We start from the raw sequence: 27,304 nt of genomic DNA, 5'->3' as shown, positions 1-27,304 counted from the left end.
TTTTGTATTGTACTAAGCACTGAACTAAGTTTGCAGATTCATTTCATATTGTCAGCCAGAGGCATCAGATGTGCACAAGTGAATTTTAGGTGCTACTAACTAATGTTAAATTAAAAAAATGACCTATAGTCAAAAGACTCTGTATCCCATTACCGGTCAAGAGAACCATCTAGTTCCCATTCAGGGTCAGATTTTTGTTCCTCAAGTTTGTTCTGCCATATCCCAATTGCCAGAGACATTCTGGACAGCCTCACATGAACCTATTTTGCTCTCTGCAAAGTTTTTCAAACCTCAGACTGCTGCTTCTAAGAATGGTAGTGTAGCTGCTTCAGTATCCTCTCCAGCATATGTTTCATATGAAGAAGTTCAAACTGGCCATAGCCCAGACCCTAGATTGATTGATTGAAAGATGAGTGGTAGGCAGGTCTCCTTAAATAGCATTGATCAGAAAATGGAGTCAATTTCTGGTTCTGGCTCAGCTTTGCAGTCAAGTGTGACAGATTTAGAAAATACTTCCTCACCAACAGAGGTGCCTGTATTGATGGTTATGAAGGTTAATAATTCTTTGCCACTAAATAGGATCATATTTAAAATCAAAATCCTGGGTTACATCCTTAAGCAGTGTAAATCACTGAAATCAATAGAACTAGGATAATTTACACCACTCGCAGATCTGATCCATGTACATGCGGCCATGAGAGTTACTGTAGTCTCACGTATACAGTGCCAATCACTCTGCAACCTGTGATGGAGGAGGGTAGGGTCTCTTCCCTGTGATTTCCCCCATGGGGGTACTCCGTGCTTAGCCTGGTGTCCAGGCTGTGCTCTTGATGGAAGAATCTAAGCAAAAATCCATAAAGCTGGCCACAGCTCTTTATATATGTTATATATGTCACACTTAGTCAAGTGGAGAAGAAACATTCTTTCAGTCAAAAATATGGGACTCTCAAATGAAATTCTCCTTATTGTGTCTGGCACAGCTGAAGACTAATGGGAGCAGTTTAAGAAAGGAAACCAAGGCTGTTTTTTGGCAGCTGTTGCATAGAAAAAGTTTGGATGAACGGGAAATGATTCCATATTTCTAGTGATTGGGATGTTGGCTACCTAATTAAGAAACAATTGACGGTTTTTGTGTTATGTTAATTTTCTGTGGCAGCACAGACTTTGTACTTAAGCCTTCATAATGATATCAGGATGGGCAGATTTGTTTATTCTTTTATTTTTCACATAGTCTCTGATAAAGCATTGTTCTTTCAGTCGGGACCTCAATTTCATAAGAGAGGTATGTGTTAAACCTTCCTCGGTTGTTGATTGAATGATGGAAATTGTGTGCTATCTTGCATTGGAGCATGGCTACACTGGAAAGTTGTCCTACTTAACTATACCAGTATAGTTAGACCAATACAACCCTCGTAGTGTGGATGCAGTATCCATATAAAGATGCACCATATTGGTATAACTATTCCCCTATGAGAAGGGGAATAAGTATACTGGTATAAAGTCACCCTTTTACAGGTAGAAGTGCATCCACACAAAAGCTTTTACTGGTATAATTATTTTGGTAAAGTTATATCGGTAAAATATTTAAGCATCGATCAGGCTATAATAATTCAGTGGTTGTTGTTTGGATTAGTTTAGCTGTTAAAAGACTGAAAGTCTTAGTTTAACTGTGTCCTTGACAATATGCTCCCTGGTCCTTTTCCATTTTCATCCTTTGTCTTTGGGCCCTTATTGGCCCAGAGTAATATCTAATGTAGCAGTAATCTTCTTAGTTCATGTTCTTCTACTTAATTGCATGGACAAGGTTAAGATGTCTTTTGTGCTGTAACTACTGTTTATGTCCCCTCTGTGGAATCTTTTTGGCCCTGCAGTATATTTCAAGGTTTTGATATTTTTAAGATACTTTAGACACATGCATATTCAAGAAGTATGCTTTTCCACTGGTAGTTTTTGTCAAACACCCAGCTCTTCTGAGAGTGGTTTGCCTCTGTTTTTTATCTGAAATGCTTGGCTAAGTATGTTTGACTTCGCAAGAGAAGGCTAATTCTTGTTTTTTGACTACTATGTTTAGTTTGGCTGCTTTACTTGGAATCATGCATTCTGTTCATCCTGGTGCCTTAAACAAATATTGGATGGAAATGTTTTGAATTAATGGCTCACAAGTCAGCCTCACTTGCACTTAATTTTGAACTCATTATAATCATTACATTTTAATGGTTTTAATCTCTAGCAGTTAAGGGAAGACATCTCTTTCAGAGAGATACCAAATACACTGCAGTGTTCTTTTGTAGAAAATGGGGTGGGTTCCTCAGTCAGTCTGGGTTGGGTATAAATGGGGAATATTTTTCTTTCATCAATGGCACGGCACACCAGTAGTATCTCTGGGAGACATTTTGTCTCTGACAGGCACAGTGTGTTCCCAAGAGCCCTTTGGAAGCATAGCTACTGTAGTGTTTTTGTGGAAGGTACAGTGCTCATTCCCTCCTGCAGAGGGCAAGCTCTAATAAGTGCGGATTGAGTTCAGCCATGGACACTCTCCGTGCTATGAGAAGACTAGCACCACTCTGGACGTGTAGTTCTTGATCATTCTGCATGCAACAGCTGCAATTAGTTATGTCCATCCATGCAGGCAAAAGTGAGGGAGGCTCCTTGTGCCCATTATCCTTGCGCCTTACTCAGGCACAATCAGACCCAAAGGCTGTTGACTGGTGACGGTCTGCTGTATGGCACTCCCATACTCTCTATGCCATAAATGACATAACTTCTGGCAGCAGCAGAAGGCTCAGAAATTCCAGTTTATAAAGTTGGAGAGCCAAGGTGGATGAGGTAATATCTTTTATTGGACCAACATTGCTTCTTGCTTCCTGGGCAAATGCAAGAAACAAAGATATATTACCTCACCCATCTTAGGTCTCTAATATCCTGGGACCAACACAGTTACAACACCACTGCCTACAACAGTTTTTAAAGCTGTATGTTATCTGAAGTTTGTCTGAACCTCTTGAGTCAGAAAACATGGAAAGGAAATCTACTAAAACCAGGCTTTCTGGGAAAATCTGCTTTCAGCTCTGCAAGAAACACTGAAAGATCCCAATGCTAAATATGTTGTTTTGGCATTTCCAGAACTGACTTCAACCTGCATGTGCTAAGGTGCATAAACATGACAAATAGTGTATAAATAAGTTAAGTGGACTTTTCTAAATCTAAAAAAAATGTTTGGTTTCATTTCAGGTTTGTGATATAGAAGAGGGGTAGTACTTACTTTATTCTATACCTATCACTAGTTTTACTTCAACTAGGGAAGAAGAAAGAGAGCTTTTCCCCAATTCATATACTACACTCCACCACCTTTTCAATAAATCATGTGCCCAATTCTGCCATCTGGTGCACAGCATTTAACTGAGAGAAAGGGTGCAAGTTACAGTCAGTCCTTTCAAAAAGAACATACATTGCCACAAAATAAATTCTGCATTGTTCTTCTGTCATAGCAAGAGATGGGGATTTAATGCAATATGCACAACTTGCTCAGATTCCATGACCTCTGTAGAAAAAGCAAGTGTAGTCATACAAGAAATAGATGTGGCTAGGGCCTGCTCACTTTCTCAACATGATTCCCTTTATCAGTTCAAAAAAGAACTAGATAAGTTCATGGAGGACAGGTCCATCGACGGCTATTAGCCAGGATGGGCAGGGATGGTAGCCTCTGTTTGACAGAAGCTGGGAATGGGCGACAGGGGATGGATCACTTGATGATTACCTGGTCTGTTCATTCTCTCTGAGGCATTGGCCACTGTCTGAAGACAGGATACTGGGCTAGATGGACCTTTGGTCTGACCTAGTATGGCCGTTCTTACGTTCTTATGACCCCGATGTGGGCAGTCATGCCTAGTGGCTAGAGCAGGAGTCAGGCCTAGGGGTTGGCGCAGCAGTCAGTAGTCAGAATCAAAGTCCAGGATCAGAGTCAGAGTCAGGCGGCAGAGCCAAGGGTCAGAGCTGGAGTCAGAGGCCAGATGCTACAGCCAAAGTTAGGAATCAGAGAACCGAGTCAGGATGGGTTACCTGGAATGAGGCAGGGCTGGGGCCAAGCAGGCACCATCACAGCTGTGGGTAAACGCTTTGAGCAGCCACTGAACTGCTGCTGCGCTGGGCTTAAGAGCTGGTCTGCAGACTCTTCAAACCAATCAGGTGGTTTAGCCACCTGCACTAATGAAGTTGCCCAGAGATTGGCTCTACTGCTGGCCCTGATTCCTGATAATCAGAAGCAGTGTACAACCCCCGCACGCCACCCCACCCCAGCCAAAATGGGTAATCATTCAATTTAAAACATCTGTAAATCTGGCCGAGCATGCAAGATTTGGAGAGCTCTGTTTGGTGCTGGAGTTGATGTTACAGAGTTTGGGCACTGTGTCCATGATAGATAAGAGATGAAACTCAGCTGCAACCTTAGGCCAAGTTCTAGATCCACATTTTATCATCATTCAGGGGAGCCTGGATGCAAGGTTTTGGTTCAGGCACATCTGATCTATACCAGACCCAACCCCAAAGAGAGTCATTTCTGATAAGGACAAGTTCTCTGTTCCTGTTTCTATATTTGATTTAATATATGCTTACACTGTGTTTCCATTAACATGTCCATCAGAATTAGGTAGGGGAGTAGGTTTGCCTGATTTTGATCCCAATTAAATATTGAGGGAATTCAGAGTTTGACTCTAATACGAGTCATTATTGCATTCATGCTTTTGCTTAGGAGAGAATATCAGGGGTAAAAAACATAACAGAGGAAGCATAATGAAACAATTCAGTGAAGAAAGAGTTAAAACATAGAGCAGAGAATGGACAGATTGAATACCAAATGCAAGGGGATTGTGAGGATAGAGCAGAGAGGGGGAGAGAGAAGCTAGTGAAAGAAGACAGTGTGATATGTTTACCATGTATCATATATGTCTCCTTGTGCCAGCACAGCTTTTGAAGTCTCTTCTGTTCCTGCAACATAGCAGAAACATTTGAATGGAAATACTCTCAAGAGTGCCCATTTCTGATCCAGGCACCATTCCAGATCTGATAGACATGATCAGCAACAGCACATTTGTTATATAAAGCAAAACAGACAGCATAATTTTATACACATTGATTCTAAGGGCCAAATCATGACCTATGTTTTGTGCCCCTCAAAGAGACATAAGGGTGTTTGAGGAGAAGGGAGCCCTTGAGTGGGCTACCTGCATTGCAGATCACAATCATTCTACCTGAACTGCTGCTCTGTGACGTAGCAACCTGCATGGAGCACAGGTTACAGGAGGCAAAATTTTGGAGGAGGCACCGGGAAGTCTGTCTGCACATAGCTTGAATGCTAGCTGCAGTTGCAGCATCTCTATAAATAGTTGTCTTTAAAAAGTGCCATTTTAGTTTTAGAAACACTGAATCCTGTTGTGTTATTACCTAGCACATGGTACATGAAACAATGATCAATGACACACTACAAATCACAAGTAGTTAGTAATTAAAGTGACCAATTCACCAACAGCCCATAGTCTGAAATGTATTCCCATAAAATGTTCAATAAATCTCAATTATTGAAGTCCATTCACGGATAATTTTTTAGGTAAGAGACACATTCATTGAATATGTTATTTCCCATGAATAGTTCTCCTAACTCTGTGTAAACAGCACAGTCTTATGCCACCTCTAGGCCTGATCCAAAGCCCATGGAAAGACTTCAATGGACTTTGGACCAGGTCCTCTAGGCTTAGCATAAAAGGAATCTCTCTCATCAGAGCTGCTTCCTATGGTTACAACATACCTGCAGGGTCTTTTTTAGGTTTCTACAGTAGTACCATAAGGGGAAGTGGATGTTATAGCACTGGGATAAACATTACCCCTTCCTTAAGTGGAAAATCCCCAATCTCTTAAACCCCATATAGTGGTTGCTGTGAGCATTAGAAAGTTGCATGGTTTTGATGGGAGGCTAGGGTACAATTAGTGCTTTCCTAGGATGGACTAGTGTTTTTAGAGTATCTTTATTCCCCTACTCCATCTTTGATCTGGACCTATAAATTCAGTATTGCACCTAGCATATGCGTGATTTGTTATAAGCTCACAGATAGCCTGCTCCGTTTCATTAGTGCACTGGGAATTTCTTTATATGAAAGAGGAATTAAAAGTGAAGCAAGTGCCAGAGCAACCTTCATCTGCCTTTAGTATTTCACCTAAATGGCGGGGCGGGAGGGGGGAATTGGTGACTGGAACTGAAAGCAGAAGAGAATTATAGTGGGCGTAAGAAACTGAGGAAGATGAGCAGAACCACGCACAGCTAAATCCATGAACTTGGATCCTCCAGCAAAGCTAGGGTAGCATACCAAGTAAGTGAGTCATAAACATCTGTGAACGTTTCACACTTATGTGAGCGCATCCTCAAGACAGCAGAATTTAGCTATAACATGTTCCCCCAAAATGGTCCAAGACTATAAATATAACTAATTATTTAGACTGAATGGAGAATGTTGTTCCATTCCATCCAGCCCCCACAAAGGCTGTCCATGGCAATATTTAATGACACAAAGCAATCAAAACATATTTTCAACTAAAAAGCTGCTTGGCTGTTACTGCTCAGATAAAATCCTTTCAGGTGCACTGCATGTTTAGAATACTTTGCACGCCTGTGACATAATAGATTTTAAATGATGAGCTAAATTTCATAGGAAGAGGCATAGAATATGGACAGAATTAGTTAGAGCTTTCCGTACAGAATGTTCCATTACTGGAAGGTGAGTTATTCAGCCACACATTTCATAGGGAAAGCTCAAAAGATTAAAATGTATATTAACTTTGGCCAAAGCTCGTAGTCCTTAGGTTGACTCCAATAGGTTTATTTTGTCTGAATAAGTACAACATAAGGATTGCAGGATTTGCCTCAAAAAAATGCAAGTAAAATATTAAAGATTAGGATCCTGATCCAGCAAAGCATTTATTAACCAGGTGTTAAACTTCCAGCATGTAAGTAGCCCAGGAGTCGGCAACGTTTGGCACGCGGCTCGCCAGGGTAAGCACCCTGGCGGGCCGAGCCAGTTTATTTACCTGCTGACGCGGCAGGTTCGGCCGATCGCGGCCCCCACTGGCAGTGGTTCGCCGTCCCGGGCCAATAGGGGCGGCGGGAAGCAGCGCGGGCGAGCGATGTGCTGGCCGCGGCTTCTCGCCGCCCCCATTGGCAAAAGGAACAGCAGAGCATCAAAATGGCCCCACATGCAATGGCAGGGTGTCTATTACTGGATGCACCCAAAAGTCATCACCACTGTTCATACAGGGCAGGGTTTTGGCGATGAGGCCAAGATTTGACCCACGTCTGTCTTGAGATATTAAAAAAGTTAGCATTATAGGGCCTGATTTTCAGGGAGGCTGAATACCCACAACTGCTTCTGAAGTTGGGAGCTGTGGTTGTTCAGCATCTCTGAAAATCAAGCCCATAGTGTAGATATCCACAGAAATTCCACTACTTTAACTAAAATCAGTTCTAGCCAAACTGTAGTGAACTACTTGAGCTCAGCTTACGAGGGCCTGATTCAACTCTGAGTGAAATCAGTGGGAGTCTTTCCCAAGCCTGAACATCAAGCCCCAAATGTATAGCTAGAGATGTCTCTGGAAAAATATACAGAGCCAAAGCCATTATTGGTATATGGATGATTCTATATCAAATAAATATCATCAGTGTCTTGACCTCCTTTAATCTTCCCCTGGACTGTGTGTCTATAACATAAACTCTAAATTAAAAAAAACATGTTGAAGTGCTGTGGGATTCTTATCTATTTAAAAATGACAAAGCGCCTGGAGCAAAAACACATTTAGAATCATAAAAAATAAATAAGCAGTCAAAATAAATTCTGCTTCCAAATGGTGAGGAGCCTGTCAGACTGCACAGGGAAAATATTTCTCCATTTACAGATCTGAATATCACCGTGTGGCGAGGAGTTAGACAAGCACAGATTTTTCTTGTGGGAATTCAAAAGGATCATAGATACATCTCTTTAAAATGATAAAGATGAATGAATAAATAAATAACAAGGAAACTTTTTTTTTCCAATAGAAGAACAGAGTATACAACTAGAATTGATGAGAAATCTTTTTAAAATAAAATAGCCAATTTGGTTGCTTTGCCCCAAAAGAGCAACAAAAGAGAGCTGATTTCCAAATTGTGTCTATTAAATATAACAAAATATATGACAATCTGTGTTTTGACCTGAAAAAATTGATTCAGAAGAAAAAAAGAAGAAATTAACAGTTGAGCTAGGCTAACTGACTTTTATTATTTTCCATGTCCGCACAATAAATATTTGTCTATTGCTGAAATTGATCTGTAGTTTCAAGGATGTATATTTTCCTAAATTTAATAAAGAATTGTGAACATTTGAGCAACAGGGTTAGCACTGCAGTTCCTCTACCAGTTACTTGTATAAGTTATAATTACTTCAGTAATTGGGGATGTAGGTGTGACATTGTACCCATAAGGCTTTATGAAAATATGCTTATGAATGTATATATGACATAACTGGAATATGTTTTATGTTGCATATGCCATGTAACATATCTCTGTAAAGGTTGTGATCTACTGAATCTATTCGTCCTATTTGTATGCATGTATCATTTTTGTATTCAAATTTATGAATATTGGCTGTGTACTTGCTTGATTTTAAGTAGCCTTAGTAAAGCATTTGGTCAGCTTCTTGAGAAAGGAATGTGCAAATTAAGTGCCCAATCAAGAAATACTTAACGAACAATGGATCTTGGAAGACTCCAATCCACATAAGAAGTCTACCTGAGGATGTTCAAGGTAGCATGCAAGCCATGGCTGCTACCTGTAAGTTCTGAGTCATGCATGGACATGTGGCTTGCCCATGTGACTCCAAAACTCCATCTTGTAGCTGGGATTCTACACAGGAGGAGGGAGGGGTGTCCACCCACAAGAGAGAGTCTATTTAAACCCCTGGGAGACCCCTCCATTGTGTCTTCAGCTGGTTCAAGAAATAGCCTCTCCACCACCATAAGATACCTGAAAGAAACTGGAACAAAAGACAGTAACCACAGGTGGTGTGAGTGATTGCTGGACCCAAACTAAAAGGAGACTAGTCTGTAAAAGGAAGCTTACTGGAACACCTCTGAGGGTGAGATTTTATCTGTATTCAGTTTTCTTACTATATTAGGCATAGACTTGCGTGTTCTATTTTATTTTGCTTTGTAATTCACTTTGTTCTGCCTGTTACTACTTGGAACCACTTAAATCCTACTTTCTGTATTTAATAAAATCACTTTTTACTTATTATTTAACCCAGAGTATGTATTAATACCTGGGGAGGGCAAATAGCTGTGCATATCTCTCTATCAGCGTTATAGAGGGCAAACAATTTGTGAGTTTATCCTGTATAAGCTTTATACAGGGTAAAACGGATTTATTTGGGGTTTGGACCCCATTGGGAGTGTTAGAGACAGGAACATTTCTTAAGCTGCTTTCAGTTAAGCAATTTGTGGGACATGGTTCAGACCTGGGTCTGTGTTTTTAGCCAGCAAGCGTGTCTGGCAGTGTACAACCAGGCACGGTTTTGGAGTCCCAAACTGGCAGGGAAAGCAGGGGCAGAAGTAGTCTTGGCACATCAGTTGGCAGCCCCAAGGGGGTTTCTGTGATCCATCCCGTCACAGTAGGCTCATCCTGCCTACTGAATTATGAACCCATTATGTTGGTGAGAATTTGTTCCCAGTTGTGATCCTATAGAAATCAGTGGGACTGCTTATGTGAGCAACTGCTCACTTAATCGTGAGCCTTTGAGCTAGGCTTTGGTTCTGCATGAGAGTTGCCTACCTTTCAGCTCAGTGCACTCTAAATTACAATGGAACTTCGGCTGATCAATACTATGGTCTTGCAAGTACAGATTGCAGGATAATAGCATGTATTTGAAACCATCTTCAAAGTCCCTGCCATACAGAAAAGTTATGGCTAATGCCTTGGCTAATGATGCTGCTGCATCAGAAATGCTGGCTGGTCTTAGCTGTGATATACACCATCCACCAAGATAGCACTAAGCATTATCTGAAGGAATGGACATTGCATCATGGCTTCTAAGAGGTACTGTTCCTCTAAATAATGTTTTCCAGCAGACAAGTTAGCCTCTAATTAGAATAAATCACGCTATATATTGATGGGTTTTACCTAGAGCTTTTAAACACGTTCTGAAATTCTGAGGATACTTCCACACCATTTAGGCCATGAGTCAGCAGGGTACTTAAGTGCATGCCTAACTTTAAGCAAGTGAGCAGTCCCATTGACTTCAGTGAGACAGTTCAAATGCTTATAAGTAGGCACATGCATAAGAAACTTGCTGAACTGGGACCTCAATTCCTAAACTATGTTTCTAACCCAAACCACTCTGAATTTGTTTGTTTTGTTTTGTTTTGAAGAATTTGAAATCCCTAAATCAGTGTCATCTCCTCACCTATATGATTTTGGTTCTGGGTCAGAGCTGAATGCAGGAAGGATCTGTTTTTATGCCTGAAATAGCTGATATTTGACAAGATTTCTACCATTTGAGAGAGAAATCTCACAAGAACAGCTCTTAAAATACAAATACTGTGAAATCTAAATGCAAACTTTTATCCTAACTAGGACCTGAAATTAATTAATCTGGACCCAAACACTTCCCCTAAATCTAGCACCTATTACCAATTGAAAATAATGCATAAAATTTTAGCATAAGACCTGTTTTTAGCCAGGCGAGCAAAGCTTATGTTTATCATTCTTTGTGACTTGTTCACTTCCTATTGTGAAAGTAAATTAAGTTCTGCTCTTTTCTGACATTGTCAAAGATCAGGGAATCAATTATCTCTGTAAAGCTTTATCAATATTGTTGGATATTGACAGATTTAGTTGGGGACTCATTATGTAGATAATGTGCAGGTTAAAAATGTCACTGAAAGCCAAAGTTGAATTTCCTGTGTTGCTATTATGAATCTTCCTATTATAGAAATGCCCAGATAATCAGATAATTTTCTGTTGAACCTGGCAAGATATGAAGCTCTGAGTAGTTACACAGTTTCTGCAGCTTACACATGATTTTTTCCAAATTAACATGAACAGTATTAAAATGAATATTAAAATGATATTAAAATGTGCAGTGTTGAGAGGCACTGTAAGTCTGATCTCTTTGCTTGACATTATTTGTTGAAAAGAAATTAGATTGCCTATGTTTACCTAGAGTAGACTGATTAAAAAGATCAAGTCAATGGGCAAGTAAGCATACAAGGTCAATAATGCAGTACTGGCAAGGAGCCAAATGTCAAACTCTGAATATTTGTTAATTTTATACATGTTCTCAAAATGAATTACTGGTAATAAATTAAAAACTTAAGAAAACAAAGCAAAAACCTAACCTAAAAGGAGACTCGTATAAAGGACTTTTAATAGTTGTGCCGGTAGTGGACTGGCAAATTTAGATGGGTTGCTGTGGTTTATATTCAGTACCTTGAAGATTATCAGACCATGTCCTATTGGAAACTTTCCCATTTCCACCCCATCCTCCCAACCCATCTAATAGATTTAAACCCTTAGTTTGGTAAATTCTGTAAATGGTACAAACTTTCCTTACCATTTGTGTTGATGGAATTGACATGTAAGTGAAACAACTGACTCTCTTAAAGTTAGAAATCCTTTATTATAGGCACTCATCTTTAAAGCAAAATCAAAGATTGCCTTTTGTGAAAAACATCACAAATCCCATACACATTTGCTGCTCTGAACAACAGACTTGATGACACCAAGATCACCACCAAATGGTGGTGCATTAGCAAGTTAATAGTTGGTAGCAGATAAACCTAAAGCCAGGCCCAAAAAACTTTTATGAAGAGTGATGTTGTTCCATTCCCAGTTTGGTATGGCTGCCAGAGAAAGAGGGACTGTGAGTGGAGGAAATTTTCAGTCCAGAGTTGGGGCAACATATTTGATTTTTTTTAAAGAGATTTTTTCCGGTGACTTCATGTTTCGTTGACTGAGTGCATTAGCCTTCACCTACGGAGACTATAGTTGAAAATCTATCTTAAGTTTCGAATGAAAGTAATTGCTTTTCTCAGAATTCTTTGAAAGAGATTTTCCATGACCCTTGGTGCGAAAGGCACTTTAAATGGGGCATATTATTACTTTATTATTATATATACCTTTTTATATTATGGTAGCATCTAGAAACGCTAATCATCACAAATGGGGACTACTGCTGCTAGGTACTCTACAAATGTAGAGGCAGATACTGTCTGTGCTCTGAAGAGCTTAAAACTCTAAATGCTACATTTTAGTATCATTGGTTTTATGAAGTTTCAAGCATTGCAAAGAAAAAGCCACATGCATTCACTTCTGTCATCAACCTTAGTGTCTAATCCTGCCAGCACTTACATGCCTGCCTAACCTTAGGTAGTTTTGTTCCCTGGGACTACATACATGAATGTACTCAGGTGCAGAAGAGTTTGCAGGATTATGCCTTTAGATTGATTTCTAAATCTGTCCAGAGGGTTGAATTTGTAGGAGTGAGACAGGGAGTTCTTATTACCGGTTCTTCTCAGCTGTGTAACTTACTCCCAATAGAGGTCTTTCAGAACCCAAGGCTTGTCTTGTTTAGGGAACAATGTAAGATGAAACACTCATATAACAAAATATAATTAAAACAAACAAAATTCCCCCTAAGCTACTCCTTCCTCTGGTTTTCCCAGTGCATCCTGTCTCTTCTCTGTTTCTGTTAATTAGATTGAAAGCTCTTCTGAGCAGGGTCTGTCTGCAGTTTGTCTCTTGTGTAGCACTGAGCCCATTGTTAGCGTTAAAAAAAATATATTTATATTAAGTGTTTATCATCCTAATGGTCCCACTCCTGTCTCCATTGTAGTCAGGAGTTTTGCCATTGGCTTCAGTGAGACCAGAAACCAGCCCTATCACTGATGAAGTGTCCAAACCTTTTTTCTAAGGGTGAGCAAAACAATACTTGCAGTTTGTTTGCAGCATAATCCCAGTTCCATTTTTCCAGGAGGAGTTTACATCATTCATGAGCTAAGGGAGAGAACAAGAAATCCTATGACCTTTCTATCAGTTTGTGTATGATGATTGGAGATGGGCCTGGATCAAATCCTCAAATCCAGACATCTCTGATTTTCAGATGAGTGGTTTCAATCTAGACCTGAACCTACATAAGAACGGCCATACTGGGTCAGACCAAAGGTCCATCTAGCCCAGTAGCCTGTCTTCTGACAGTGGCCAATGTCACGTGCCCCAGAGGGAATGAACAGACCAGGGAATCATCAAGTGATCCATCCTCTGTCGCTCATTCCCAACTTCTGGCAAACAGAGGCTAGGGACACCATCCCTGCCCATCCTGGCTAATAGCCATTGATGGACCTATCCTCCATGAATGTATCTAGTTCTTTTTTTGAACCCTGTATAGTCTTGGATCCAAGTTTTACATGCATTGATAATTCCTTGGTAGCTATGGCATATGTAAGGCTGTGTTCATAGCTCTAAATCAAAGCAGAAAGGGAGGATGGTCTAGTCGTGGTTAGAATGCTAGCATTAGGAGACTTGGATTCAGACTCCTGTGTGAACTGTTTCTCTCTATGCATCCATTTCCCTTCCATGAAAAGTTGATAAGAGAACTTTACTACCTCCAAAGGCTGATATAAGGATAAATATGTTAGCGATTGTGAGGAGTGCAGATACGGTGGTAATGGAGGTTATATAAGTACCTTAGACTAGAACTTTTCTGATTTTAAAAAAGTATAGTAGGATCTTTCTGATGTCTTATCTTCCAAAGTAAGATCTTAAGGCTGGATTTTGCTGCAGTACTATAGAATACTGGCATCTGCTATTTTTGTTCAAAATTCTGCTCCATTTGAAGCTGATAGAGATGGCTTCTTGTTTCAAATTTGCCCTGTTTGTGCTTACTCATTGCTCCAGCAGGGCTTTGCAGTGTGGCCTCGCAGACCTTTCTAAGAGATGCTATTGTACAATGTGTGTGAGTGTTTGAAGTCTCCAGAATGTGCTTTAATTGAAAACATAACTCGACACAGTAGTAAATGCCAAAAGAGAAAAATAAAAGGCCACTCTGCTGGCATTTTGTACTGACAAGCACCTGACAGGAAATACTGTGTATATCTGTGGAAAAGGAAGGGTATGGCAAAGAAAAAGAACTATTAATGAAAACTTAAAGGGCCAGATCCTCAACTGATGAAAATCAACATCACTCCATTGACTTCAATGGAGCAGCCACCATCTCATTGGTTTCGTTGATGCTATACCGATTTACACCAGCTGAGGATCCGACCTATTTCTGTCTCTCACACACATGCGCACACACATGTATACAAAAGGAGCTTTGGATAATATATATTTGTTTCTTTTCCTCATTTTTTAATAAAACTTTGTTTTACAGGTTGCCCACCGCTTGGTCTAGAGACTTTAAAAATTACTGATTTCCAGCTCCATGCTTCTACAGTAAAGCGATATGGTCTTGGGGCCCACAGAGGAAGGCTTAATATTCAGGTAACATCAATTTTCTTTGTAAGTGGTAGAATGGCTTAGGGTTGTAGTGTTCTGCAGACAGTGCTAATGGATGGTTATAGGTTTTGACTACCTTGTCAGCTCACATTATTCAAATGAAGGGGAAATATTGAATTATACTGGTGGATGGGGTTGATGAAGAGTTCTGAAGTTGTGGGGTTTGTTTTGTGCTTTAAAAAGCTTTACATTTTATGCTGCTTAGAATTCAAATCCTAATGGAATTCCATAAAGTAAAGAAGGTGAGGTGGAGAGAAGCAGAGAAAAGAACCTTCCTGTGTTAACAGAGCACAAAGAGGAGACTGTAAGGATATTTGAGAAGCAAGAACATTTTGTTTCATTATTTGCCTGTAAATAATGAACCTGGTGAATAGAAAAAACATTATTAAGCAAAGTAATTTGTCGCCAGACAGCTTTTCCCAGGCAATGATACTTCTACCAAAAAATATAGCAATTTGGAAGCCACTTGTATATGTTCTTGTGTCTGCTGTGTTAGTTATTTTCTCTTTATATGGTTTTATCTCTTTTATTCCAGCATCAGTCTTAGGCAAAATACAAAATTCTAGGCACATGAATAGCACTATTTAATGGAATTGCTAATATGCAAGAACAGGTTTAAGTGCTTTGTGGGAACAAGTCCTCAGTTCCAAACTCTTGTTCTTAATTGTTTTTTCACTTTTAATAGTGCTTCCTTCTCTACTCCATTCCCTTCCAGTCTAAAACCATTGCTAATACAAAAGAGAGCACAATATCTATAGCTCGACAGCATGTACAGGACATTAGTCACCAAATTAGAAGTGAAAAGTTGCTAAAGTCTCAACTGGTTTTATGGTTCCAGTTTATTAATCTTAGCCTTTTTATCCCTCCCATAAGGGTCTCTTTTCTAACTTAGAGTCATTGTCTGATGGACTGAGCATGGGACTAGTAGCCATTAATTTTTGAGTTCTAATCCTGGCCTTGAAATTCACCTCCTTTTTTCAAGTTAACAAGTCACTTAATGTCTATGCCTGAGTTTCTCAATTTGAAAAACAAAACAAAACCAGGAATAATAATGACTTTGTATGGTTGTTCTGACCATTAATTGATATTTCTCAAGCTCTTTGTGATCATTAGATGAATGGTGCTATGTAAGTACCAAAGAATGATGATGGTTTACATTTTATTTATGTAGAATAATGCTATAGAAATGGTAAAAGTATTACCAGGTACTGAGATGCATACCTTGTCTCAACAGCCTGTCAGTCCTTGTTTGATGCTTGTTGCTATATACTGCCTTTCATTTTATATTGTAACCTGTCTGCACTGTCTTCCATATGTAATTGGGATCTCTGGCTATCCCCAGTTATTTAGTTCTTTTAAATTAGAGAGTGAATTAATTGTTAAATGTCTGGTTTTGGGACATTGGCAGGGGGTTGAGGGAAGTCACACAAACATCTTGAAACTGAGACCAAAGGCAAGTGTATTATAGATCTAATTCACCCCGGAGTTACTCTAGTTGTATGCTGGTGTAAATCCACTGAAGTCAAAGGAATTAAACCGGCATAAAACTGGAGTTATGTGGTGTGAATCAGTTTCCATATATTTATTAACTGATTAAGCAAATCAAGGTACATATTTCAAGGAAATCTATTTACCCTAGCTGAGACATTTGTGATAGAACAGAGCCATGGATCAGATGACTTTGAGGAGAGTGGAATTTACCAACATTAGAAGTGACTCTTTCTTGCTGTGAAGTTCCTTCCAAACTTGAATTCGGCTTGACACTTTCCTTTAGCCCAATAGAATGGAATTCAATAAATGAAGTAATCTGATTCAGGCTGCAGTTACTTCCAAGATGGTTCCTTCAGTCTCTTCCCTCCAATGCACTTACCAAAACCAGAATCAGTGCATTGTTCAAGGGGCAAACAGGATGATGGTGAATGTGTTTAAGGCTTGAAAGACTATTTTAAAAGTATAAAAATAGTTGAGGGGGCCACTCTCAGGTTTATGACTAGATCAAAACCTCGTAACTGGAATGTGAACAAAAAAGGGGCTCAGGCCAACTATTCCTTTCAGAACAGCTAAGTGGCACGCCAGCTGGAGAGTTTCCATAACATTTGGTCGTTTGTTCGGGCTTCTTGTCTCCAGTTTGCTAGGTTACAGGGTTTTTCTGGGCCACAGAACTCCTTTCTTTCTTGGGTCTTTCTCTCATCTTGATCAGTGTCCAACTCTTCCTCCTGCAAATGAGCTGCTGCCACTTGCTGTTTCCCAGCAGTTCTCCAGACACCACTGGCTGTGACTGTAATATCTGTACCAATTTTTAGATAGTGACTCCATTTTTCTCCATAGCGAAGCTCATGCTTCCATCTAGGTGGTTGGCTGAGGGCTGCAGTGTACTCTCCAACGAAGAGTCCTTTAACCCCAAAGGCCAGTCTTCTTTATTTCAAAAATATGTTTTCAGTTGTGTTCTTCGTTTTCCAGTTTCAGATCTTTGTTTAGAAAATTGATCTATTTTCCTACTGCACAAACAAATGCTTCAGCCTGTCATAACTCTGCTAGATGCAATGTCTTATTCCACATATCTATTGCCATTTCCATGTATTGTGTAAATCCTGGCAAACATTCTCTTCATTTTCTCAACTTTCAAGTTTGTTTTGATTATTTTCTGGTATGAATACTTTCATGATCCCATCACTCTGGAAGGCTTGTATATAAATAACACAAGAGTACCTAATCTATGACAATGTTTAAACTTAGGAATTTATCTCTTTTCCTTTTCCTGTTTGAGTGCCACCTATTTCTCTTCTACAACTTTATCTCTAATAGACAGCTCCAGTAATCTTCAAATTGCACACTTTCTACATTATAGCGCCCACCCAGATAACCATTCAGTAATCCCTTAAAGCAGCTCAAACATTTTGAGCACTTACCGTGACTGACAGTGCGTGTAAAAGTGCATTCTGCAGTTCTTGTTCTTTTTCAGACACTCCTAGTTTGCAGCCTGGCCTAAAACGACTAAGGTTTCAATATATTCAAGTTGGTGAGATCACTCTTTCCAGATTTCCTCTGTCACTTAATTTTGCATGTTCAACTTCAGTTCAGGATTATGATCTCTGAATTTTGGTGATATTGGGAAATATATAAATGGGACTTTTATTTATAACCAAATTTGGGAAAAAATACTGTCTTTGATGTTTCAGTTTGAAATTTAGATTAATTTACAAGTACTCTATTAATGAGAGCTGAGGTTAAAGTCAATTACACAGTGAAGACAGGCTTTAGAGTTTGAAGCGGGAGTGCAAGTATGTGCATTTGGTTGTTTGTACTGTATGCAGTTGTGTATTTATTTATGTGCACTCCTTCTTAAATGTACAGTAATCAGAGAGTGAAATTCAACCCTGGGCAGAGGATCAGCATATTATCTATGCACTTCAGTCCCACTTAAACTCTGGTTAGAAGGTTTAATTGCGATGAAGGTGGTGCATAGAACTTTGCATGCCCTGTGAATTTCACCCAGTATGCACACAGTAGATTCCACTCTCTTTTAAGTATCAGAAGATGAGTTTGTGTGTAGTCTTGTTTCTTTGTGTCACTGTTACAGGATAGAGCAAACAGTGAAATCCACAATCATTTTTTGACTATTACACAAATACGGTACTTAAGTTTCTTCAAACTAAAGAAATGCTAATGACATTTTGCAGTTATATTTAAGCAAATGATAGTTATGTTTTTGATGGTGTACTGTAATATGCACCATGATATTTCTTAATTTATTAGTTTCTATGCTGCCACTCCTTTATGTTGGCAGTAACTACTCTAAAAGGATCATGAGCTGGTTGAAAGTACAAGTCCCGAGCAATTTCAGATCTACAAGCTCCCTGTGGTGAAATAATTATTGCCTTAGAGGATCTAACTGTTGTCCTCATCCCATTAGGAATTATGTACAAGTTAAACATGGATAGATTGCTACAGGTATAAATAATTACTTGCATTGCAGCTGACTTACTGGGTGTTGATTTCACAGAAAACTGAAATTTGTACCTCTATATTTTTAGTACATTTAGGGCTTAGTATCTTCACCCTTGATACAAAAGTGGGCTCTTTGAATTGTGCTAGTATGGGACAATATTTATGTTGTCTTGTATTTGGAAAGAGAACCATAATGATTATGAATTGAGAAAAGACGTGCCCTGCTGTCATATTAAAAAGATGAATGAACTTTCTATGAGACTTCAGTCTTACTTCTAAATTTACACTCATGTACCTTATCAACAATCATTTGCACCCACAATTTTGCTTGAATTTCAGCATCTAACAGCTGAATTTACAGGCACTTGATATGCAAGCTATGATCTGCTGAAATCCTATTAAGCTGTGCTCACAAATTATTTTTTATGAATCATTGCAGGTGCAATTTTAGAGGGCATTTAAAAAAAATTAGCCCATACCAGGAATATATATCTATAGAACATTCAATATATGCAATAAAATAATACTTAGCACTTATATAAAATGTTTGGATCGAAAGATCTCAAACTGCTGAACAGCGGTAAGTAAGCATTACTATTCCAATTTTACAGCTGGGGAAACTGAGTCACACAGAAGTTAAATGACTTCTCTAAGAGCTCACAATGAGTCAATGGCAGAATTGGAAGTAGAACCCATGGCACCTGATTCTGTCTAAAATCCTATGAACTTGACCACTGTCTCAAAAAATGTGCTGATATAGTTCAATAGAAGTGCTTTAATTAATGAGAGATACACATCTGCAGGCAGAACTGGGTCCTATGTTGTACTTTAATACCACATTATATGAGTAGATGCACTTCTTGTACAACATATAGAACTTTCCCCCAAATAATTGCTAGAACATATCTGTTAAAAAAAAATTACCCTCGCTGTTAAAAATTTACGCCTCATTTTCAGTCTGAATATGTCTAGATTCAACTTTCAGCCATTGGATTGTGTTATACTTTTGACTGCGACATTGAATAATACAATATATCATACCCAAATGAGGGAACTCAAAAGTTAGTCAGGACCTGCACTGACATACACCTTGTGCTAACTCATTGACTTTACTAGTCTGCACAGCAACAAAGAATTTACTTTGGCATGTATTGTATGGTAATAAAGTCTGTCCTTGCTCCCACTGAAGTCATTGAAAGTGCTGCCATTTAATTCCACATACCAGTGCTGGGTTCAAAAATAACAATATATTTGAGAGCTGAGCCATAATCAAAACTCCATAAACACATTTCAGATCCAGATCTAGGCTTAGATCTGGGTTTGCAATCTATCTGTGTAGTGGCCTGCATCAGAACACCAACCCTGAACACCTGAAACTTTGGAAAAGTTTAAACTCCAAGTTCAAGAACGTTTAGATTTGGGGATTTGGATGTAGATCCAAATATAATGTAATATAGATCCTAACCAACTTGGACCTGGATTCAGAGTTTGAAATCACTAAAATGAAAGTATTTATTTTACCTGCAAATTAAAAGACAAAAATGGTCTGATTTAATACTTTGGTTGACTTTCAGCCCATCTTCTCCCCTGCTTCCACTAATCCCTTCATCCTATTAGTTATAAATTTACTGAATCAGTGCTTAAAAATGAACTCTTGAAAAATTACACTTTTGGCCATGCTTAAATCATAATTCTAACACCTTAACTCCCTTAATTAAATACATGGAAGTTTAAATTTATGTAAATATTTTACGTGGGAATGTATATTTTGATCCATATTCTTTGGCTGAATATTTGATTATAGCTATTTTTAATCACATAACCAGGAATGAAAATTACAATCATGAAAAGAGGTCTATCACCATTTAAACTACTAAAGATTTAATTAAGAACATAAGTTTATGGAAACAAAATATAAAGGTGGCCATAAGGCAAGTTCAAGGACTTCAAATACCTTTTTAAAAACAAATGACAGTACCGTGGCTTTAAAAAAAGATTTAAAAAAATAATTTTAGGATATTTTTTCCCAGGAAAAGCCTATTTTAAGAATTTTTGATTAAGCGTCTTGATTTTTTTTAAAATAGTATATTTAAACAGCAATAAACAAATTGCTGATAAATTGAATAGTAAAATATTCTAGTAGCTGGAGAAAAGTTGAAGAAAAAACAGAATGGAAACAAGTAACAACACAGACTTCATCTTCATGCCGTCTTTCTGTCCCTGACTCAGAAAAGCACTTAAGCACATGTTTAAGGCTCAGCATGTGCTGAAGTCCAGCCATATTCAGCAAAGCTTTTAAAGGTGTGCTTAACTTTTACTATGTAATTTAGTTTCACTGAAAGCAATGGGCCTTAAGGATGTGCTTCAGTGATTTGTGCAAACAAGGCTTCTCGTATGCCACTGGTCTTGTTCTTCTCCCTTCTCCTTTCTATCATCCACTGCCGAGTTCATCTTTTCTTCATCCTCCGATGTCACATTTATAAAGCAATGGTCTCATTCTGAATTAGAGATGGGCCTGAACCAAAACCTCAATCAAATACCCTTGAACTTTGCAGGAGTTTGGATCTTAACTTTACAGTTCAAGGCCCATCTCTATTTCAACATGATATTTTATTTCATCCACTCCATTGAATGGAGGCTCAGTTTGAAGGCAACACTAACAGTTACTTTCCGGATTACTTTGTAGAAGGAGCCAACCAGCAACAGAGTCATAGAGTTTAAGGCCAGAAAGGACCACCAGGTCATCTAGTCTGACATCCTGCATATCACAGGCCACCAACACCACCCAGCCCCTGCACACTGGATCCAAAAAGTTAAATTAGACTAAAGCATTACAGCTCCCAGGAGACTAGACTATTATGTGCCATTGGCAGAGAATAGGAGGGACCAAGGTGCACCAGTTTGAGGTACCTGCAATGGCAAGAAAATGATTAAATAAGGATATCAGGATATCCAGATAATCCTGGCAAGAGGTGTGCACCCACATGCTGCAGCGGAAGGTGAAAAACCCCCAAGGTCACTGCCCATCTGAGCTGTGGGAGAATTCCTTCCTGACACAGTGATCAGTTAGAGTGACCCTGAGCATGTGAGCAAGAACCAGCCAGCCAAGAACCTGAGAGAGAGAATGCTCAGTACCACCTCAAAGCCCTGACCCTCCCCTTCCAATGTCCCATCTCCAGCCATGGCCATCCCTGATGGTTTGGTGAAAGGAAATAAAAATAATAATCATAAGTGCTGGAACTAGGGGTGCTGCCACACCCCTTAGCTTGAAGTGGTTTCCATTATATGCAGGGTTTATAGTTCGGTTAAATGGCTCTCAGCACCCCCACTATAAAAATTGTTCCAGCACCCCTGATAATAATAATGATGATGATGATAATAAAAACACACCAGAAGACACTGGGAGGAAACAAAGTCCCTCCCTGCAGATGGCTGGCTGACTGGTCAAAAACTTGTGGGCTTCGAGGGGCATGTTCACTCATAGTTGAAGGATTATTGTTAGTCAGGGGGCCAGAACCTCAAGTCAGTACTTCAATGGAACTATGCCTATTTAAACCATTTACACTAACAAGCCAGGGCTTGATTCTTCTCTCTCTCATATCATTTTTACACTAGTTTAACTCCATAGACTTCAGCTGAGTTACTTCTGATTTATATTAGTGCAAGTGAAAGGAGAGTCAGTCTCTGGTCCTGAGGCACTGTTGTGTTACCTTAGTTTTACATCAGTGTAACTCCATTTAAATCTGTGGAGTTACACCAGTGCAAACTAGACTATTGCAATGGTGAATCAAGCCCCCTTGAGAGTCTTGACTTTCCTTGGCAAGTAACTTTGTCAAATCCTGATAGTTCATATTTCACTTTATCTTAAAATGTATTTTTAACTAAACTTCCCTGGAAAAAAGTAATGACTCTTCTCCATAAACAATCTGGGCAATGTTCCTATTTAGTTTCTATCTTATTTTCCCAGTGTTTGCTTCTTTCTGAATAATTTATTTTTTGGTGTTAATGGAATTTCCCCTACCCCTTGCAGTTGAACTTGAGTGTAAACTTCATTTTCTGTGTTATAAATATAATTTGATGGGTTTGATCAAATTTGGAAAAATCAGGAATTCTAACTGAACTAATGTGAAATCAAAGACTTTGGGTGTGTGACCTCACTAGAATCTCAACTTTGATCACCTCAGAAGTTTAGACTTCTAGATTCAAGTGTGGATCTAAGTTATTGAATGTTAAGGGATGATTCGTGCAATCTGACTAATATATCAGGCATTAATTCTCTAGTCATATCCCAGACATATAATCCACATGCTTACTTCCATATACACCAAATGAGACCGTATCACTGAAAAAATGCATTTGTACCTATGTTTTATCCTGTTTATCTTTAATACATATTTATAAAGTCTCCCTGGCTAGCTCTTGGGAGTTGTTTGGGAGATACCAAGCATTACAAACTGCTCGTGAGCCATTCTTGGAATTGCCATGACTGCAAAGAAGTGCATTTTATAACTCCTGAAAAACAGAGTGGGGAGGAAGTATAAAAGTATTAAAAAGCCTGTGTGTAGTGGCTATGAACAAAGCAAAGAGCCTCTGTCCTTTATAATAGCAATAACCACCTGGGTGCAGGGTATTTACAGGGCTTACTAACTAGGTGAAGCTAACAGCCCTCAGAGTGCCTCCACACATAATTACATTGCAGCTAGTCATAACTTCCCAGGAAATGGCCTATGATCAGGTAGTTATTGCTTAATTGCAATTTCCTCAGATTCAGTTGCATTCATCTGGATTTTATATGGCCAGCTCTGAGTCATTTCTCCTCATTTGAAAAAGTTGGGAGACTGTATGCTTGTTTTTTATTGACAAATACAATAAGTGTAAGACATTTATGGTTAGTGGTTTACGTGCAGGACTAGGCATCAAGTATTCCTGAGTTCTGATGTAATCTCTGACCCTGACTAATCTCCATCACTGGGGACATCCAGGCCTCACAACTAATGTCCCTGAGTGGAATGTGTTGATCCCATTTGCATGAACTCCCTGTTCTCCAAAACTACTTTTGGAGGAGAAGGCCAGGGTTCCACAGCAGGGGAGTCTTTCCTCTAAATGAGTCAGTCTATCAGAGACATTTGCACAGTTCAAAAGACCACATGGGTAATTTGTGCTGGACAGAGACTTTCTGAGACTGCTGGCGCAGAAAGGTAGGTTGGGCTGAAGTCCTGTTCAAAATCAGACCAGTCAACTCTAAATTAAATTTATGTCAGGATCTTGGCTTTTTAAATGATTTTAAAATATTTTTCCACTTTGGCCAAGATGTTTTCTTTCCCAATGTATATAGGTCCTCAGAAGGGGCACTCCATCAGAGTCTTAGAACATCTGTGTGACCAAAGGAAGGAATGGAATGAATGATTTCATGTTCTCTTATTTTTTCCATGAAAAGCTTTTGATTTATCAATGATGATTTATAAAGACAGCTTTGCCTTCTTTTCAGGCAGGTGTTAATGAAAATGATTTTTATGATGGTGCTTGGTGTGCAGGACGAAATGACCCATACCAGTGGATTGAAGTAGATGCTCGAAGGCTAACAAAGTTCACTGGCATTATCACACAAGGAAGAAACTCTCTTTGGTTGTAAGTACATGCTTATTTTGCTGTCTATGATTCTAAAGTTTGGATCTAAGTTTGTTCATTTTTTCTCAAGGAAGAAAGGGAAAAATAAGAGATGATGGGACATAATAATAGAGCAAGCAATTAAACAGAAAAAAGATAAAATGCATGTTGTTTATACAGTATTGTGTATACGGAAAACAAATCTGAAGGTAGCAGATTACCACACCCTTAAACTACACATGTCAAGAAAGCAGGACAACACACTTTGATAACCCTCATCATTACCACTTAAGTGATGAGTAACCCTGTGTACTCAAATACGATTATTTAAACCAGTGTGCAATTTGCTGATATTATGTTTCCTGTCTGTTTTCCAATGTTTAACAATTATCCATTTTTCAGTCATGCTGGACTATAATATCGAATCCCCAAGATTTACTAGTACATCAGCAACCACAAGTTAATTTATACTCTGGAGTCACATACATTAAGTCAACATTTTCAATAATTATTTGCACATCATCTCATTTCAAAAGGATAAAAAAAAATCTGAAGATATTACAACAAAACATGATACACATTTTGATCAGAGTTCCAGCATCTGCTACTGCACTGAGCATGTGCATTCTGGTTGGAATCTATGGAGTTGAGGTGTGGCCAGTAAGCTTGCCTCATTCTACAACTTCTCCAGAAAAGGGACAACTCCTCCTCTCTCCTTGGAGACTGTGGCCTATGTACCCCATTCTGGAAAAGCAGAACCCAGAAACTCAGCTGCTGGGCACTCCTGTGCTGTCCCTTGTAAATACTGAAAGCATTCTGGAGTCCCATGTCTGGCAGCAGAGTGAGGGATCTATGAATCTCACACAGTGGATGTTTTGCATTTGCAGTTATCCATTTTACACATATAATTGCACATTTTGTGTGCAAAAAAACCTCTTCATGACCAGGCTCCTTGTTAAAATATATAGCTTAGGCACCTATAGCATTTTTGAAAATTCATCCTGTTATGTCTACCATTCAGATTGTCTCTGCGTTGGATATATTACTCTAGCAAAAGGCTGATGGTTCATGTGGGACTTTTACCTCCCCAGTTGGCATAAAAGTGCAAAATCACTGAAGGAGTTGATAAGACTACATATAATAACACAGAGAACTGGACTGGTACTCAGCAGACCTGCATTCTATTCCAGCCTCTGCCACTGGCCTGATGGCTGACCTTGGACAACGCACTTCACTTCAGTGTGTCTCTGTGTCCCCATCTATAAAATGGGGATAGTGATACTGACCTCCTTTGTGAAGAGCTAGGTGGAATTTTTATTATTCGCTGCCCAGCATGGCCCCACTCATGAACAACAGAGCAAACCCTGCATATACTTAGTGGAAGCATTAATTAGAAAGGGAACTCTATCCCCTCTACTCCTCTCTCTGCTAGAGATTTCCAAGTGCTTACCTGCTCCCCACCTGTAGCCATAATTGGGCCCAATGGAGTTGTATGTGGGGCAAAAAGAGGGAGAATATATTTGAATTTTCTTTAAATGCTCCTTTCTCTGTGCCTGATTCTGATTAACGTTGATGCAAGTGACATGAAAGGGGCCTCCACTGAAGTCAATGGAGTTACCCCACTATAAAACCAATTAGAATTAAGCCCTACAAGTACAATGTTCTCTTAAGGGATATAGTATATATTTTGCATCTTCATGCAATATACATTCAAATCTCCCTTTGACCTCTCTCTGCATTATTCAAGCATGTAATCCCATTGGTACTATTGCAACGACTTCAGTGAGTAGGGGGTTGCAGGATTTAACAAGATCTGTATCCCATACTGTAAAAGATGTATTAGAAAAACAATCACTCTGGTAAAAACAAACTTTCCCTTTTTATACTGTAATTTCTGGTATTGATTTTCTTTTTTGTACTGGTGTGGGAGTGGGAGCCTGTGACGATGAGTTTGCTATAGTTATTCCTCATTGTTCTGTGATAGGTAATTACTGTAGCAAAGGATCAGACATCTCCTGTATTTATACATTAGACATCCCTTGTGCCAGCTATCATTTATACCAGCACATAACTTCTTTGTCTTTGTCATGTTGCTGGGTTTTAGTTTATATTATGCAGTTTGCAGCAGGGCAGGAGGCCCTATTTACATTTGACACACATCGACTTCTTGGTTTTTAAACTTCTGAACAAGATGCCTGTTCCTGTCCTCATTAAAGTCAACGGGTAGAACTCCCACTGACTCTCCGGGGGGGCAGGGTGCAAGTTCCTTCTCCTCATGTACCCATGCATCTGCATAGTGTCTGTCTCAGATGTTCAGGCCAGGCTCAAAATTCAGCCCTTCTTGAGTAATGACAATATGCATGCTTTCAAATAGCCCCTGGGGCCTGATCCTGCTTTAGTAAAGTGCCAAACCTTTATTGCCTACCACAGGAAAAGGATCAGGTCCTTATTTAATATTTGACTCCCATTTGTAAATTGTAACTTTTATTTTTGTGCTATTTGATTTGGTTAAACTCTGCTCTTTAATCTCCTATCTCAGAGATTGTTTAAAAGCAGAGATTCCATGTTAAGCTTAAGAGGGCTGATAAATGAATCTGGAGTGACAAAGTGTAATTTTAAAACACTAGAGGAAAAATGATAATGTTTACTGCAATGGATGTTTAACTTTTGCTGTCAGCCTTCCTAACATGCGGTATGTGTGTGTTTGCATTTTCTAGATACAATCTATCAGTTTGAAGCTTTATCTGGGCACATGCTTTTATGGCTTTCAGAAAAACACAATACATTTTAAATGACCCAAAAGAGATGGTGTAAATCTTCATCCAGATGAATATGCATCTGCTATGTCATACACGTTTATCTGAAAGCTGAACTAGTACAGGTTTCTTGGTTTTATTTGTTGGATCAGGAAGAAAATATTATGTTGTTGCTAGCTATCATGTATTCCACACAAATGTGTGTGGCACCACAGAGAGCAAGTGTGAGGGGCGGTACTAGCTCTGAAGGGCTTAGCTTCAGAATAGATGACTGACTAGGAGTGATGACAGACAAGTGGGATTTAAGGAGAGGAAGGATAAAAGTGACTAATATTATGGGATTGCTTTAGCTAGTTCTGAACACATAGGTCTCGAATTTTCAAACACACTCATGTAGGCACCAAAACAGGTGTCCAGATTTTGCGAA

General features: G+C 39.1%; 1 protein-coding gene across 1 annotated transcript in view; it reads left to right on the top strand.

Annotated features, from left to right (window-relative positions):
- The window catches only part of CPXM2 (carboxypeptidase X, M14 family member 2), a 115,599-nt gene that overhangs the window by 20,255 nt on the left and 68,040 nt on the right, over positions 1-27,304 (top strand). Inside the window, exons 3-4 of the mRNA XM_024206051.2 lie at positions 14,442-14,551; positions 24,003-24,142. Of these exons, the coding sequence (XP_024061819.1) occupies positions 14,442-14,551; positions 24,003-24,142 (250 nt within the window). The remainder of the gene's footprint in view (positions 1-14,441; positions 14,552-24,002; positions 24,143-27,304) is intronic.

This window comes from Terrapene carolina, unplaced genomic scaffold (genome assembly GCF_002925995.2).
Source record: "Terrapene carolina triunguis isolate 2854851 unplaced genomic scaffold, T_m_triunguis-2.0 Scaffold95, whole genome shotgun sequence".
Classification (NCBI taxonomy): Eukaryota; Metazoa; Chordata; order Testudines; family Emydidae; genus Terrapene; species Terrapene triunguis.
The sequence above is the reverse complement of the archived record's forward strand: the minus strand, read 5'-3'. Positions and strand labels throughout refer to the sequence as shown.